Source organism: Salpingoeca rosetta (genome assembly GCF_000188695.1).
Source record: "Salpingoeca rosetta unplaced genomic scaffold supercont1.43, whole genome shotgun sequence".
NCBI lineage: Eukaryota > Choanoflagellata > Craspedida > Salpingoecidae > Salpingoeca > Salpingoeca rosetta.
In genome coordinates this window covers 57,007-73,067 of record NW_004754891.1, presented here as the reverse complement: position 1 = coordinate 73,067, position 16,061 = coordinate 57,007, and the positions used below count along the sequence as shown (strand labels likewise).

The following is a 16,061-nucleotide window of genomic DNA, read 5'->3' as shown; positions in this document are numbered from 1 at the left end:
ACACACACACACACACACACACACACACACACACACACACACACACACACACACACACACATACACATACACACACCATCACCACCACCACCACCACCACCACCACCACCTCTTTCCTTTCCCCTTCTTCTTAACCTCACGCACACGCCATCCTTCTTCCTGTTCCTCTTCTCTTTCCACCCTCTATCGCACACACACACACGCACGCACACACGCACGCGCACACCACTCCAGCACTCCTCTTCCTCTTCCTCTTCAACCCTCAACGACCCCAGCTTTCGTTCTTCTTACCCCTGCTCAACACGAGATGAGCGAGAGAGAGTATCACCGGAAGGTGCGGGCATACCGCAAGTACCGGATCGGGTTGCTGCCGGCGTGCTTGCTCGGCGACAACACTGTTGATGTGGACTGGCCCGCGACGAAAGACGCCTTCCGCAGAGGCGACGTGCGGCAGGTGCGCCGACAGCTCAGGGTGAAATTCATCAAGTACAGCCACGGACACCACCCCGTGCTGCCCGTGTGGATCGAGCTGAAGCACATCAAGCAGCTGGAGAAGATATGGTGGAACACGGATTACGGTCACATCACAATGTTCGAGCTGCGGAGAGAGCTGGAGTATATCTCGATGGCCTGGGCTGTGGAGAGCTACCTTGTTGAAGAGGAACACTACAAGCGGAAGTGGAAGAGGTTCTATGGCTACGTGGATCCTCTTGAATCGATGGCGGAGCTGAAGGAGCTCCTGGGCGGTGAGGAGGAGGCGAAGGTGTTCAGATTCAGGCACAACATGTTTCTCTTCGAGCTGGCGCGCTGCCTCTACTCCCAGCTCAAGTACCGGGGGTACGTCAAGAAGGCAATTCGGTGGTACAACCGAGCCCACCGCTACTGGAGCCAAGCCACGGGGAATGGCGAGTATTACTTCTTCATGGCCGACACGTTCTGGGAGACTCCGCGATTCAAGCGACAAGCGTTCATCGAGGAGCTTGAGCTACGCGAAGAGCGGCTGCGCCAGGAGGTGGATGAGTCGTACCAGGAGATTCGGGAGTGGCAGCAACAGAAGATGCGTGAGCTGAAAGAGTGGGAGGAAGAAGATCGGCGCAAGCTGAAGGAGCAGAGGGCCAGGAAGAAGAAGAAGAAGCAGAGCAAGACGCAGCGACAGCAGCAGCAACAGCAACAGCAGAAGGTGGTCAATGATGCTGAAGATGACCGCTGTGCTGAGGGGAGCGCCAAAGCAGCATCCAGCGCGCACGTCGTCGACGCAGTGGACGCATGCACCAAGGGCGCCAGCTGCGCTGACACTGCAGAGCCTGAGCTCCTGACCGTGGCCGACTTTGACTTTGCCCTGACCCGTGCGGACGACGTCATGATTGAGATGGAGACCTTTGACGACGAAGACGACATCAACAACACCGCCACCGCTACCGACGTCGACAGCAGCAAGGACGACGAGCACGGTGCCGAGGAAGCAGTCAATGGCGGAGAGGACGACGGCACGAAGGATGGTACCGCTGCCGTGGAGGAGGAGAAGGAGGAGGAGGAGGGTGATGAAGACGCCACCATCATTCCTGACATCAACGACACCGCTACCGACGTCGACAACAGCAAGGACGACGAGCACGGTGCCGAGGAAGCAGCCAATGGCGGAGAGGACGACGGCACGAAGGATGGTACCGCTGCCGTGGAGGAGGAGAAGGAGGAGGAGGAGGGTGATGAAGATGCCACCATCATCCCTGACATCAACGACACCGCTACCGACGTCAACAACAGCAAGGAAACAACCGATGGTGGCAACGAAGAAGGCACAGAGGAGGCCATCGACCACGACAAGGAGGATGGCACCAGCGCCGTCGAGCCTGAGAGCTTTGAAGATGCCAAAGACAGCGACGCCATCGCCACTACTGACGCTGAGGCTTGTGTTTGATGTGCAACTCACGAACAACGCATACACACATACACTCACACAATCACACAATCACACAATCACACACACACGCACGCACTCACACGCACACATGCACTCACACGCACACACACGCACTCACATTCATGAATCGCTTTCTGCTTCGTTTTATTGTTTGTCTGTGATGTTGATACCACATGCGCTTGTCTGGTTGTCTTGCTTTATCTATCATGTCATGCCATGCCATCAACGTGAGAAAAAGCAAATAAAGGCGTTGATTTTGAGATGTGTCGCTTCAAAGTGCGGCTGATGGCTGTTGCACCAGCTGGTCCACTGCGTTTGATGCCGGGTGCGTCCACTGCGTTGTCTGGGTCGCGTGACTGGCGGAGCAGATACAAGTGCACATGAGAAGGTGTGAGCGAGTGAGTGCGTTAGTGTGCAAATGCGCGTGTATACTTGTGTGTGTGTGTGTGTATGCGTGACACTCACAGAGCAGCAGTAACACACAAACGCACACACACACACACACACACACACACACACACACACACACACACACACATAGCAGCGAGAGTGGCGCCTGCACTTACTTGATGTAATACTTGACTCCTGAAGCCGTGTATGCCTCCTCCCAACCAAACGGGAGCGCTGCACGTTATGGAACATGGACGTGCAAGCCAGGGTAAAGGGGTGAGAGGGTGGCCGACGTGAATACCAACAGCAGTAAACCCCCAAAACACACGCACACCCACACACACACACACATACACACAAACACAAACACAGACACACACACATACACATACACAAAGTCGAAGGTAGACAACCACACAGGTGTACGTACGCTGCTTCTCCAAGATGGTGGTGACGCGTCTGCTTGTCTCTTCACAATCTTCGAGAATCATCTTCTCTGTTGGCGAGAGAAACGTCGTCTCACCACGCACTATCGCATCACCACCAGCACCGCCTGGGCCTGCGCGACGCACAGACCGACGGGCCAAGTCACCGTCGCGGGCAGAATGCACGACAAAGTGGCGCTGCTGTTCCAGGGGGCGGAGGTGTGCAACGGAGACGGTCTCCACAACAGGTACGTCGTCGTACTCCTGGTACCTGACCTGGGCCACCTCGCCGGTCAGAGCAATCGCCTCAATCACGGCTGGGCGCAGCTGGCCGTTGTGCAGGGAGCAAGGGGCGAGGCAGAAGTCGCCAGCAGCCCATGGCGCAGCAGGTGGCAGGGGCCCCTCGGACGGGCGGTGAAGCAACGTGCCGTCCTCACGCACAGCAAGGCTGCGGTCGGCAGACAGTTTCTGGGTGCCGGCCACGCTCAGCCGCCGATGGACCCTCTGTGGTGGTGGCGCCATGCGTGCAGGGGAGTAGGAGCGTGGGTGGACGATGGTGGGTGAGCAAAAAAAGCAAGTGCGGTGTGTTGTTTGCCGGCAGCAATTTGGTGCTTGCATCGGCAGTGGCTGAGCCACACAAACACACACACACATACATACATACATACATACATACATACATACATACATACATACATACATACATACATACATACATACATACATACACACACATACATACATACATACATACATACACACATACATACATACATACATACATACATACATACATACATACATACATACATACATACATACATACATACATACATACATACATACATACAGACACAGACACAAACGCACGTCGATGAATTCGCGAAGGGTGTCGCAGGCGGACTGGACAGTGTTCTTTGCAGCAACGGCCTTATTGAGCTGCACACCAAGCACGAGCACGCGTTGGCGCAGGGCAGCGAGCGTCGCGTCCTTCTTGTCTGGACTGCTCTGCAATTGGGCGCGCAGGTGCGCCACCTCGGCCTCCAGCAACCCAACAATCTGCAGCAAGCCAGCAAGCAATGGAGGTTATGTGCACACGTGGTGCATGCGTGTGTGTGTGTGTGTGTGAGTGTGTATGTGTGTGCAATTTCGCGTATGTCCGTATTTGTGCGCGTGTGTGTGTGTGTCTGCAGATGTATGCAAGATATGGACGGCAGCCACTTTGGCAATGACTGAATGAGATCAAGCAGAGCGAGGACGCTGGCTGCATTAACACACACCTCTTGATAATCGTCCTCAATGCGGCGTGATTGTGTTTGCGCCTCGTCTGTCAGGTGCGCCTTTGTGACGGCGTCGTCTCGCTCCGATTCCAGCGTTTCCACGCGCTTTACACGTGTGTGTGCATGAGTGTGCATGTGTGTGCATGTGTGTGCATGCGTGAATGGCCATGTGCGTGTAAGTAAATGAAAAGTGACGTGCGTGCGGGTGTACATGTACGTGACTCCACAAAGGAAGCAAGCGAAAGAGCAAAGCAGGAAGCAGGAATGAGGGTGAGCATCAGTATGTGCAGCATGTCTCTCTTCAACGCACCTCTTGCGTTGCTTTGAGCTGTTGCCGCAACACGTGATTCTGCTGACTCAGCGTGCGAATGCGCCTCTCCAGAATGCGCGTTGACCCTGGCGCAACAGCGGGCTCGTCCGCAGTGTCGTCCGCAGACACAAACGATTCCCCCGCTTCGCTCTCCTGCAAGGTATCAGGAGGGGGGGGGGTGGGGGTGGGGGAGAAATGAGTGCGTGTGACAGAGAGTGTGTGCATGTGTAGGTGTGTGTTTGTGTACGTGTGTGTATGTGTGTGTGTATGTATGCATGCGTGTCCGTGCGTGTGTGTGTGTGTGCGTGTCCGTGTGCGTGTGTGTATGTGGTGTGGTCCACGCTAACAACAACAGATTCGGCTCACCGTGTCCTCCAGGACCATGCGCACGGCGTGCTTGACATCATCAGGGTCAACGTTTCCGTGTTCGTCCGGAAGAAGTTGCCGCGCCACCATGTCCTTCTGCTCCTCCGTCAGCGCCGTCCCCATGTGCTGCACAGGACACACACGCACGCGCACACATGCGCAGAGAGGGAACATGTCAGTTGGGCAGCATAGATACAGTGCAACAATCAGACAATCCGTGCGTTGTGGTGTTGTGACACAACAATCCATCGAAAAGTGGTAACGAATGAGAAGAATGATGATGCGAGCAAAGTGGGGAAATCAAAATGGCCCACAACAAGCAAGCGCAACACGACGAAAGCCGAAAAAGCAAAGAAGAAAGCGTTGGCGGACAGACAAATGCACATACACAGACAGAGACACAGACACAGACACAGAGACACAGGCACACGACTCTATGAGTGACCTCGAAGATCTCCGAGAGAGGCACGCGCCTGCGTCTGCGGCGGCCGGGGCGGCCTGTGGAGCGGCGTGGCATGCGGCGCTTGGGCGAATCCTCAACCTCCGACGCTGTCGAGGCACACGAGGGGGTGCAGCAGGCGTGGCGGACAGGTGCAAGGTGGCGCGGTAAGGGGAGGTTGTGAAGGGCACAAGCATCGTGAAGCACACACATGTGCACAGACAGACACACACACAGACACACACACACAGACACACAGAGACACGCATAGACAGACAGACAGACAGACAGACACACACAGACACAGACACAGACACAGACACAGACACAGACACCCACACACCCACACCCACACCCACACCCACACACCCACACACCCACACACACCCACACACACACACACACACACACACACACACACACACACACAGACACCTGAGGAAGTCTCAGCATCGGATGGAACACTGATTGCATCTGGTGGGAGGGACACGAGAAACGCGGCCGTGTCGCGGCGCACATCGAGGCGAATTGCTTCCCCACGTGCACTGCACCGCTTCATCACGTGTGCTACCTGCCCGGCGCGCATGTTTGTGGTTGCCAGGTCATTGATGCTGGTGATCACGTCGCCAGCCTCCAACCGCCCATCCTCCGCCGCCACGCTGCCGTCAAGCACGGCAGCAATGCGCACACCAAAGCCGGGCTCCGCCTCTGCCAGCGTGATGCCGATGGGGCGGCCCGTTGGCTCAAGCTCAACGGCAGCGGGGTTGAGCGCGCGCTTGCGGGAGAGGGTCGCCAGCACGCGGCGTGCATCCTGGACGGCCATATCGTCTGTTCTGCGTCCGTTGATGGCCCTGAGGATCATGCCATCCGCCAGCCCAGCGCGCGCCGCATCTCCGGTGGCAGAGACGGCGATGACGCACGCCTCTGTATCTTCGTGGGAGGGGTGCACCTGCAGGCCGAGGCCCTGCCCGCTGAGCACCACGCGAACAAAGTGCTCGCGTTGTGGGTGGATTGGGGACGGTCGCTCACGCTGCACCGCGCCCGCTGCCGGCACAGCATGCTCCTCGTCATCGGTGGTTGTGAGCGGCACATGTTGTTGCTGTGGCACATGTTGCTGCTGCAGCAGCAGATGTTGTTGCCTTTGTTGCTGGCGGTGGTGCGACTGGTGACGTCGTGGGCCCGCAGCCGTTGTCGGCGGGGACGGCGTGGCTGATGCGGGGGCACCTGGTGGCCGGGACGGGAGGCGGCGGGCGCGGCGGGCGCGGGTTCGGGGGCTGTCGAGGTTAGACCCGCTGTCGTTTGGGCTGTTTGTCTTGCTGTCATGCATCGGCCGGCCAATGAGAAGCTGCACCTCACCCGACGTGACAGCCCGCTTGAGCAGCGACACGGCCCTGAGGAGGTGGTGGGTGGTGTGGGGATGTGGTGGGTGGTGAGGCAATCGCTGGTGTGTAAGCACACATGAAAAGCTGTAGTGCGGTTACTGTCAAGCCGCCCGGGCGGGGGGGGGGGGGAGGGGGAGGGAAGGAGAGGGATACGCAGCGGCAAACATGTAGCAGCGAGAAGCCGAGAGATGCTTACTCCACGTTGGTCACGCCTTCAAGGGGCTGGTGATTGACACTGAGCAAGAGGTCATCGACGTGAAGCTGTCCGAGCTTATCTGAAACGGGTCGAAGAATGAACAAAAGAGTGCAATGGTTGTGGGGCACGGGGAAGACGGTGCATAACGAGTGACAAATGCGTGTAAGGAAGGAGCGAATGGGCAAGTTATTCACGGTTCGTGGGTGCATGGTGCCACACAACCAGCACACGTGGTTGCTGTGGTTGACCTCACAAATTGTGCATCAAGGTCACAGCCAACACCTTTCAATCACACACAAGCACAACGGCAGGAAGACTGGAAGACACCTACTAGACACAGAATGCCATCGCAGTAACAGCGCAATCAACAACAACAGCACCAGCGCAATCACAACACCAGCGCAATAACAACAACAGCTTAAACCCACCTGCAGGGGTGCCTGCGACGATGCCGCCAACGACGACGCCGAGGTCATGGCCAGACCGTGTGCGCCCAGCTTTGAGTTGGATGCCTGCAAGCATGCAAAGTACGAGCGTGAAGTACACGGGTACACGTCCTGTCGACCCGCACAAGTGAGCATCACGCCCGAAAGCGTCTTGCTTCCAAGCATGCATGCAACCCAAGGCCACAGCGTAGGTGCACACTTGCTCTCACCGATGTCTTGGTCGCGACGCACTTTCATCTCGACAGGGAAGATGTTCATGTCCGCAGCCCTGAAGTACCCATACACACACGCACGAAGGGTAATGTGGTGTGTGGGCGCATGAGGACGCCATCAGGCCACACCGCAGCCACTGCATTTTATCCAAAACCACACAAAACAACACAACAACCACACAATAACAACCACACAACCAAGCAACCAGCAGAGTTCTTCCAGTGAGCCGTGCTCTCCCCTTCCCTCCTTCCCTCGATACGACCTCGCGGTGCACACGTACAGGTCAGGGGCGCTGCGGCGGCGACCGCGCTTGAACGCTGCCTGCTTCCTCGCGGCTGTCACCGCATCCATTGTATGGTTTGGTGCGTTGGGTGTGAATGGATGGGGTGGTGTTAGCAGCAAGGGAGAATTGACGTCTGTTTGTTGGGGTGGGGGAGAGCGCGCAAAATTCACAAAAGTTGTGACAATTGACGTATATCTTCTCATAAAAATCTGCAGAGCCAGGTGGGAGCAGCAAAGCAAGGACACAGCAAGCGCAGCAGGCAGTGACATGACATGAGACGACAGGTGAGAGGAAAGAGAAGAAGCAAGAGCACGGAGCAGCCACAAGGCCTTGGATGGCACTCTGATTGTTCGTTGTTTCTTGTTGTCGTGCCTTTTTTTTTTTCTTGCTTAGGGCGGAGATAGTGCGGCGCACAAGGCCTGCTTTGACGTTGCGGGGAGGAAAGAGCTGATGTGGTCCAAGATTTCCTGGGGTTGGCCTTGCAGCGAATCGCTCTGCATACGCATGGGGACAAGGACAGATGTGGCATGGCGGAGGGGGAGGGGAGAGGGAGGAAAAACGCAAGCATGCCGTGAGCTCTGTGTGTGTGTGTGTGTGCATATGTGTGTGTGTATGTGTGTTTATGTGTGTTTATGTGTGTGTGTGTGTGTGTGTGTGTGTGTGTGTGTGTGTGTGTGTGTGTGTGTGTGTGTGTGTGTGTGTGTGTGCCAGTACAAGTAACGAACGGTGAATGAACGAAGAAGGAGTAATGTGAACTGAGGTGAAGGGAAGGAAGGGCACATGCGCACAAGTTGACGCACCGGCGGCGCTGCTGCGAGCGTGACTGCGCAGCGATGAACCACGCGATCCTGCGTGGTTGGTGGAATGGCGAGGAGGCGCGTGGGTGCATGAGGGTGAAGACGAGATTGTGAGGAGGAAAGGAAAGCGAGGGAGGGTGGTGTGTGCGTGTGAAAGGACGTGAAGGAGGGGGAGGGGAACGTGAGAGGTGGCAAGCGGTCGGGGCACAACGATGTTCATAAACAGACACACACACACACACACACACACACACACAGAAAGATAGACAGGCAGGCAGACAAACATGCACACAGAAAGATAGACAGACAGACAGACAAACCCACACACAAACAGACAGACAGACAGACAGACAACCCCGCACACACACAGACAACCCCCCCCACACACACTCAGACAGACACACAGACACACAAACACTGACCAGGAAGGTGCGGGAGAAGTAAGAGGGCGTGACAAATGATTTGCAGAGTGCCGCGATGGTGAGGGACAGTGGGTCTGCTGTTGGTGAAGGCTTCAGTCCATGCCGCAAGAGGGGCCCTCCAAGGCAAAGGCCCAACTTGAGCTGGTGGTGTGGCGAGCACCCAGCCTTGGCGTCTCCATCGGCGCTGCTCGGCTGCCGCACCGCAGACACGCGGACAACCAGCGAGTCGAGCATCATCACCAAGACCAAGTGGATGGTGTGAGCTGTGCGGTTCTGTTCCTTGATCGCTTGGGCAGCGAAGCAGAGCCTTGCCACCTCCGCGTCACGCGCGCTCAGCGCAGCGAGGAACACGTCCGTGTCATCGAGCGTGCGCTTGACAGAGCCGTCCTGCGACACGAGGGCAAGGCCCTGCTGCTGACACAGCAGCTGCACAGCTAGCACAGCGGCAACCATTGTCCGCCCGCGCGCATCGAGCTGCGTGTCCAGCGATGACAGCGTCTCTTGCATCTCCTCAAAGAACCGGCGCGTGGGCTCTGGGAGCGTGCAGACTGGCTTTCGCCGGCGACGAGAGGTTGCCGTGGCCGCTGGCCTGGTGTTCGCCGAACTAGATGCTGTGGTGTCCGGCCGAACGTCCATTCCTGTCGACAGCAATGCTGTGTCCTGCTGCCTGCGTGCTTCTTGTTGCTGGTGTTGTTGCGGACGCGATGTTGTCGTTGTTGTTGCTCTTGCTGCTGTTGTTGTTGCTGTTGAGGAGGAGGAGGAAGACGCTAATGCGGCGGGTGGTGCTGTGGAGGGGCACATGATGTACACGAGGTCGCCACTGCAGATGCCGAGCGCTGACAACGGCGTCGCAGGTGTGTGGCCGAGGGGGGTCTTGCCGTTCAACGATAACACGGCGTTGTCACTGCAAGCGTGGACGTGTGTTTGTGTGTTCGTGTGTGTGAGTATTAACAAGGGTGAAACAAGAAGACAAGGTGGCGGTGGGGGTTGTGGACGACGATGTGAGCAGGAAGTGGACAACACAGACAGACAGACAGACACGCACACACAGACAGACAGACAGACAGACAGACACACACACACAGACACACACACAGACAGACACACACACAGACAGACATACAGACAGACAGACAGACAGACACACACAGACACACAGACAGACAGACAGACACACAGACAGACAAACACACAGACACACACACACACACACAGATACACACACACACACACACACACACACACACACACACAGACACACACACACTGGGCTTACGGTAGAGGTGCGCCAAGCTGTACTTGAGCGAGCTGGCAAAAGTCACCCACAGGGGTGGAGATGGCCGCAGTGATCCGCAGGTTCATGCGTGACCCATCGTTCCACACGACCCGCACTCGCATCGCCGTCTGTCCTCCCGTGTGATCTGCTGTCGGTGCTGTCCGCAGTGACAAACGATGTGTGCTCTCGAGAATGCGTGCGTCCACAACCAACCACTGCTGTCTCTCAACAGAACACAGGCAGGACACAGCACTTTCAATTTGTGCTGTCCTCTCCCGATAACCGCCACCAACAAGTCTGTTGTTGGTCAAGCAAGGTGACATACATCACATCACACACTGCTGGTCACATCACTGCTGTTGGTTGCAGACGAGCGAGCGAGCAAGCGAGCGTTGTCGACACCATTCACACGTGTACGACGAGATGGGGAAAGAAGAGAGAGCAGCGCCAGCTGCAGCAGCAGAAACAGCAGCAGCGACAGCAGCAACGAGCACAGCTACAGCAGTGGCCAAACCAGGCCTGCTGCGCAAGATCAAGTTCTACGTCAAGTTCACGCTCGGTAAGCAAGGGGGTTGTGTGCTTGCCTTCTTTGCTGTGTGCATGTGCGTGCGCGTGTGCATGTGCGTGCGCGTGTGCATGTGCGTGCGCGTGTGCATGTGTGGCTTTGACAATAAACCACGCTGACTGCTGGTCACACCTTGCTTCCAACAGGCATTTCCGTGTTCTTGATATTGCTGTTCCTGGTCGTGGTTCCCATTACGGTGGTTCGGAGACTCCTTGGCATCCAGCGTGGCCTGCCCGCAGACCTGCTGTGGATTCCTGGCGAGGCATCGCTGCCGTTCATCGGCGTCAAGTACAAGCTGGAAGGCAGGGTTGACCTCATCCGAAGCGGGCACCAGCCGTACATCTTTGTCCTCAACCACCAAAGCCAGGTGCGCCTACATGTGTGCGTGTGTACTTGTGCGTGTGTGCATGAGTGCGTGTGTGTGTGTGCGTGTGCGTGATACTGAGAGTTGTGGTACAACTGCGTTGGAGTTGCATTGTTCGGGATTCAGCACAAGTTCAATTCACATACGAGTCGCGCTTCTAACCATCCTCATGTTCTCCCTGCTTTACACGTTTGCGTTCAACTTTCGCACACACGAACACACACACACAAACACACACACACACACTAACACTGACACACTAACACTAACACACGCACACACACACACAAACACTAACACACATGAACACACACACACATTAACACACACACAAACACTAACACACATGAACACACACACACACATGAACACACACACACACACATTAACACACACACACATTAACACACACACATACTCATGCACACAGCTGGACAGCATGGTGATGGCAACCAACGTGCCAACAGACATGGTGATTGTGGCCAAGCGGTCGTTGTTGCTGATGCCCGGCATCGGGTTCATCCTCTGGCTCACCGACGCCATCCTCATCGACCGCAAGAACCACGCCTCCAGCGTCGCATCCATGGCTGCCGCTGCACAGCGCGTACGTCACACACCACGTGCTTGTGTACTTGTGTACGTGTACCTGAGTGCTCGTGCTCATGTGTGCTGTGTTCCTGTACCTGGGTGCTTGTGCTTGTGCGCACGGCGTTCCTGCTCCTGCAAAGTTGATGCAGTTCTGAGACGTCGCTTGAGTGCTCACATTCTGGAACGACTGCAACCTTAGGTGACTAATGACAAGCTGAGCGTGGCTGTGTTCCCAGAGGGTACACGCAACCGCCACGGCGGCCTCTTGCCGTTCAAGAAAGGCGCCTTCCATCTCGCCCGTCAAGCCAACGTGCGTGTTGTGTGTGCGCGCGCGTGTGTAGGGGGGGGGGTTTGAAAAGCAGGGGCCTGTGCACTTTGTGTTTGCGTTAAGCGGTGTTGCTCGTGTTGCACGGGGTGCTGGAGCTGGCGTGATTGTTCCCTGGTTGTTTGTTCACGCCACCACGACGCCGCAACACCCGTTGGTACAGGTTCCTGTTGTGCCGATTGTGTTGTCGGAGTACACGGACCCGACGACTGGCATCTACAACTCGGACGTCTTTCTCTTCTCCTCCGGCACTATCACCATTCGCGTCCTCGATCCAATCCGCCCACACACAGAGTAAGTTGTGTGAGTGTGTGTGTGTGTGTGTGCGTGTGTGCGTGTGTGTGTGTGTGCGTGTGCGTTGTGTGAGTGAGTGAGTGTGTGTGTGTGTGTGTGTGTGAGTGTGTGAGTGTGATTTTTTTTTGTGTGTGTGTTTGTGTTTGTTTCTGTGCGTTTCTGCGTATGTGTGCGTGCGTGTATCCTCTTGTTCATTGCTGCTGCTTCACTGCTCATCGCCAGTGCGCCCCCTCACCCCCTCTCGCTTCAGGCCGACGGTCGAGCGGTTGCGCGATCGAACACGCGCCGCCATGAGCGCCGCACTCGTGGACATGAACCGGAGCAGCGGCACCGCCCACAAGGCCAAGAAGGCACAATGACAACGCGTGGTGTGTTGACACATCACAACACAAAACACGAGCAAGCGCGCGATGGCAGTGCTTTGAAACAACACGCGGCGTGGTTGGTATTTGTCTCCTTTCATCTTGGGTATTCATGCAGACACACAAACTCACAGGCACAGACAGAAACACACAGACACACAGACAGACACATACAGACACACGCGCACACACATACACGCACACACACTCTCTCCCCATTCCACGACCATCATGAGCCAGCCAGATGTTACAGCCCATGCCCTCTTTGTGTCAGCCCATGCGTGCAGTTTTGTTTTTGAATGCTTTTAAGACATTGTGTTGGGTAGCAGCGCAATACAGCACAGCAAGACAAGCATTGCAAAGAAACAAAACAAAAGGTGGGAGAGAACAGGGAACCAGAGGCAGGCCGAGGGAAGCTTGTCAAGCCCTCGCACCACACGCAATACGGCGAATTAATGTCAAGACAAATACAACATGAATCACTCTGCTGCGATTTCGTTGTCTTCTGCTTCCTCCGCCGCTGCTGTCTTGGCCCTCTTGTTCGGGTTCTGTTGAGGAAAATGACCATGCACAGCGGACACGTGAGCGAGGAGGGACGGGGAGGACAATGGGGGGGGGGGAGAAGGAAGCAGAGGCAGAGTGACGGACGGACGGAGACAGACAGACAGCCAAACAGACAGACAGAAAGACACACATACAGACACACAGACAGAAAGACACACACACACAGACAGAGAGTCACACACACACACACAGACACACACACACAGACAGAAAGACACGCACACACACACACAGACACAGACACAGACACACACACACACACACTCACCTCGTCCTTGTCCTCGTTTGTCTTCTCTGCACGGAAGGGGTTGCTCTCCAGCTCAGCATCACTGCCAGCACCACCATCATCTTCGTCATCATCGTCGTCATCAAGAATGAGGTTGAGGGGTGCGGTCTTGCGGCGTGGGGTCACGGCTGTCGAGACGGCTGTGCTGGTCGGTTCCTGGTCATCATCACCATCGCTTCCACCCCGACCGGGCTCGTCGTCGCTGTCATCTTCATCGTCAGAAGTGATGACACGGCGAATCGAGCGGGCTGGAGAAAGCCGAAAGGGGGGGGGGGCGAGGAACATGCAGTAGAAGAGTGAATAGTCTGAGGAAAGGGGTGAAGGGGGGGGGTCAAGCGGGTATCAGACACACACACACACATGCAGATGGACACTACAAATGCAGACGGACACACACACACACACACACACACACACACACACACACACACACACACACACACACACACACACACACACACCTGGTTGTGCGGGAGCCACCGTTGCGTTGTCGTTGTCACCGTCGCTGCCATCATTGTCATCGTCATCAGCAGCATCAGCAGCAGCAGCAGTTGTGGGCTGCACACGCGAAGATGGGACGGCAGCATCGTCGTCGTCATCGTCGGCGAGTGGAACAACGCGCCGCACCTTTGGCCTCGCCGCCTCCCGTCGCTTTGCGAGTCCCTGGGACCCCAGTCGCCGGCCCCGCTGCCGCCGGAACGCCTGAATGTAACTCGACTTGGAGCCACCACCATCATTGCCATCGCTGTCATCATCGTCACCATCGGCAGCACGAGCATCAGGCTTGCTGGCGCGCGCATGTTGGTCTCCACTGTCATCCTCGTCATCATATTGTGTGTTGTGTTGCTGGCCGCTGCGGCGCTTGTGTCGTTGTTCGCGACGTGATGGCTTTCCCTTTGGCTTTCGCTTCTCCAGCCACTCCTCATCATCATCATCATAATCATCATCGTCATCATCATCATTATTTCCACTGTCGTCGTCACTCTCATCGCCACCAGCACCGTCGTGGGTCGAGCCCATCGCGTTGTGTGCAGTTGCAGATGCCTGTGGTGAAGGGCAAGAAAAGTGGATGTGATGGTACATGGTCGCGGTCAAGCAATCGACATTCCAAACACAGCTGGAGCTCATGGGGAAACTAGAGAGGCAACGCGTAAAGCACGCACACAGACACAAACAGAGGACGATACACAGACAGACAGAGAGAGAGAGACAGAGAGACAGCAGCGACATGTGCGCACCTGCTGTGTGCTGCGCTGTTGTTTCGGTTTCCTCCTCTTGTCCTGGAGAAGGTCGAGTTCAATCAACTTCTGCCGAATTGCGCGCTCCCGTCGCGATGACAATCGCGGATCGCCCGTCAGCACCTCAAGCTGCCGCAGGAACGGGGGGGGGGGTGGCGTGAACAGGTTGTGTGTGCTTGAAAACGGCATGTATGTGTGTGTGTGTGTGAATGTGTGTGTGAATGTGTGCGAGTGCGTGGATTACACAAGAGGAGTGCAGTCTGTGCATTGCGTGGGAAACATGGATTGCACCTTTCCAAGCAGAGGGAGGTCACTGCATTCCTTCCACACTTCCTGCAGGGCGGACAATTCCTCTTCCGTCCACGCCCTGATGCAATACAGTGCACGAGTCGTAAATGAGAACATGTCAATTCAGAAGCTTTTCAAGTCCGGCCACAGAACAAAACAGGCAGACAGACAGGGGGAAAGGCAGAACAGAGAGACAGAGAGACAGACAGGCAGACATACACAACCCAAGGCAACTCACTCCTTAGCGTGCTTGTAGCGCTGGCGTTGGTAGAGCCCAAGTTTGCGGAGACGAATGAGGACACGGGTGCGAACGAGTTTGTTCTCGGGCAGTTCATCGGACTGAAGAATTCCCTCGACGGGGTCGTCGTCGTGCTGGTGCTCCTCAAACAGGCGGCGAAGGGTGCTGTCCTCCTGTGGCAGGAGAGGCAAGGAGGGGGAGGGGGAGGAGGGATGGGTTCAGATAAGAGGTTGGTTGCAACGAGGAAAATGAAAGGGGCACAGACAGAGACACAGAGGGGCAGAGAGGGAGGTTGACAGGGCGAGGGGAGAAGGGCGAGGCAACAGAGATAGCGACACACGCACGCGCACATACACAGAGACGCGAGCAGACAGGGAGGCAGACAGACAGACAGACACACACAGACACACACAGACAGCCAGACACACACAGACAAACAGACATACACACACAGACACACACAGACAGCCAGACACACACAGACAAACAGACATACACACACAGACACACACAGACACACACAGACACACACACACACAGAGACGCGAGCAGACAGGGAGGGAGACGAATGCACGATGAGCGCACCTGCTCCGACCACTCCTTGCTGCTGCTGACGGTGAGTCCAAGTTTCGTGAGGCGAGCCTTGATGGCGCGTTCAGACCGGTCCTCAAACACGTCAATCATGTGTTGGATCATGTTCGGGTCGTCCTTGTGCGTGCTGTACAGCTGCCGCAGCGTCTTATCATCTGTGAACACCTCCAACATATCGTGAGAAGGTTGTGTATGCGTGTGCGTGTGTGTGT

The 16,061-nt window shown here is 56.1% G+C and overlaps 5 protein-coding genes across 5 annotated transcripts in view; 2 read left to right on the top strand and 3 right to left on the bottom strand.

The window, feature by feature from the left end:
* Positions 1-307: 307 nt before the first annotated feature.
* Positions 308-1,918, top strand: PTSG_11299 (uncharacterized protein; the record flags this gene model as incomplete). Its single annotated transcript, XM_004987602.1, has 1 exon — positions 308-1,918. The coding sequence occupies one exon, from the start codon at positions 308-310 to the stop codon at positions 1,916-1,918; it is 1,611 nt and encodes a 536-aa protein (XP_004987659.1).
* Positions 1,919-2,052: 134 nt separating this feature from the next.
* PTSG_13168 (uncharacterized protein) lies at positions 2,053-7,787 on the bottom strand. Its single transcript, XM_004987601.1, has 13 exons — positions 7,649-7,787; positions 7,365-7,423; positions 7,138-7,221; positions 6,710-6,788; positions 5,567-6,522; positions 5,138-5,241; positions 4,693-4,818; positions 4,327-4,479; positions 4,017-4,121; positions 3,607-3,795; positions 2,742-3,240; positions 2,488-2,545; positions 2,053-2,277 (listed from the first exon to the last, which is right to left on the bottom strand). The coding sequence occupies exons 1-13, from the start codon at positions 7,717-7,719 to the stop codon at positions 2,193-2,195; spliced, it is 2,568 nt and encodes an 855-aa protein (XP_004987658.1). The 5' UTR covers positions 7,720-7,787; the 3' UTR covers positions 2,053-2,192.
* PTSG_13167 (uncharacterized protein) lies at positions 7,749-10,465 on the bottom strand. Its single transcript, XM_004987600.1, has 4 exons — positions 10,147-10,465; positions 8,871-9,774; positions 8,452-8,499; positions 7,749-8,145 (listed from the first exon to the last, which is right to left on the bottom strand). The coding sequence occupies exons 1-4, from the start codon at positions 10,266-10,268 to the stop codon at positions 8,041-8,043; spliced, it is 1,179 nt and encodes a 392-aa protein (XP_004987657.1). The 5' UTR covers positions 10,269-10,465; the 3' UTR covers positions 7,749-8,040.
* On the top strand, positions 10,411-12,994 carry PTSG_11296 (uncharacterized protein). Its single transcript, XM_004987599.1, has 6 exons — positions 10,411-10,705; positions 10,858-11,078; positions 11,506-11,679; positions 11,863-11,973; positions 12,152-12,282; positions 12,533-12,994. Exons 1-6 carry the CDS (start codon positions 10,570-10,572, stop codon positions 12,639-12,641), a joined length of 882 nt encoding a protein of 293 aa, XP_004987656.1. The 5' UTR covers positions 10,411-10,569; the 3' UTR covers positions 12,642-12,994.
* Positions 12,927-16,061, bottom strand: part of PTSG_13166 (uncharacterized protein) — a 9,768-nt gene continuing 6,633 nt past the window's right edge. Inside the window, exons 16-22 of the mRNA XM_004987598.1 lie at positions 15,844-16,004; positions 15,259-15,431; positions 15,024-15,099; positions 14,733-14,861; positions 13,956-14,538; positions 13,477-13,742; positions 12,927-13,192 (exon numbers count right to left, since the gene is read on the bottom strand). Coding sequence (XP_004987655.1) covers positions 13,124-13,192; positions 13,477-13,742; positions 13,956-14,538; positions 14,733-14,861; positions 15,024-15,099; positions 15,259-15,431; positions 15,844-16,004 — 1,457 coding nt within the window. The 3' untranslated portion in view covers positions 12,927-13,123. The remainder of the gene's footprint in view (positions 13,193-13,476; positions 13,743-13,955; positions 14,539-14,732; positions 14,862-15,023; positions 15,100-15,258; positions 15,432-15,843; positions 16,005-16,061) is intronic.

Coding starts and splice junctions, on each gene's coding strand:
- PTSG_13168 (XM_004987601.1), bottom strand. CDS start 7,719: ATGGATGCGGTGACAGCCGCGAGGAAGCAGGCAGCGTTCAAGCGCGGT. Junction 4,480..4,692: donor GCATGGTCCTGGAGGACACG/GTGAGCCGAATC, acceptor GATACCTTGCAG/GAGAGCGAAGCGGGGGAATC. Junction 3,241..3,606: donor CCCTTCGCGAATTCATCGAC/GTGCGTTTGTGT, acceptor CCACCACCACAG/AGGGTCCATCGGCGGCTGAG.
- PTSG_13167 (XM_004987600.1), bottom strand. CDS start 10,268: ATGCGAGTGCGGGTCGTGTGGAACGATGGGTCACGCATGAACCTGCGG. Junction 9,775..10,146: donor CAGCTTGGCGCACCTCTACC/GTAAGCCCAGTG, acceptor CCACGCTTGCAG/TGACAACGCCGTGTTATCGT. Junction 8,500..8,870: donor ACTTCTCCCGCACCTTCCTG/GTCAGTGTTTGT, acceptor CCAACCACGCAG/GATCGCGTGGTTCATCGCTG.
- PTSG_11296 (XM_004987599.1), top strand. CDS start 10,570: ATGGGGAAAGAAGAGAGAGCAGCGCCAGCTGCAGCAGCAGAAACAGCA. Junction 10,706..10,857: donor CTACGTCAAGTTCACGCTCG/GTAAGCAAGGGG, acceptor TGCTTCCAACAG/GCATTTCCGTGTTCTTGATA. Junction 12,283..12,532: donor CCAATCCGCCCACACACAGA/GTAAGTTGTGTG, acceptor CTCTCGCTTCAG/GCCGACGGTCGAGCGGTTGC.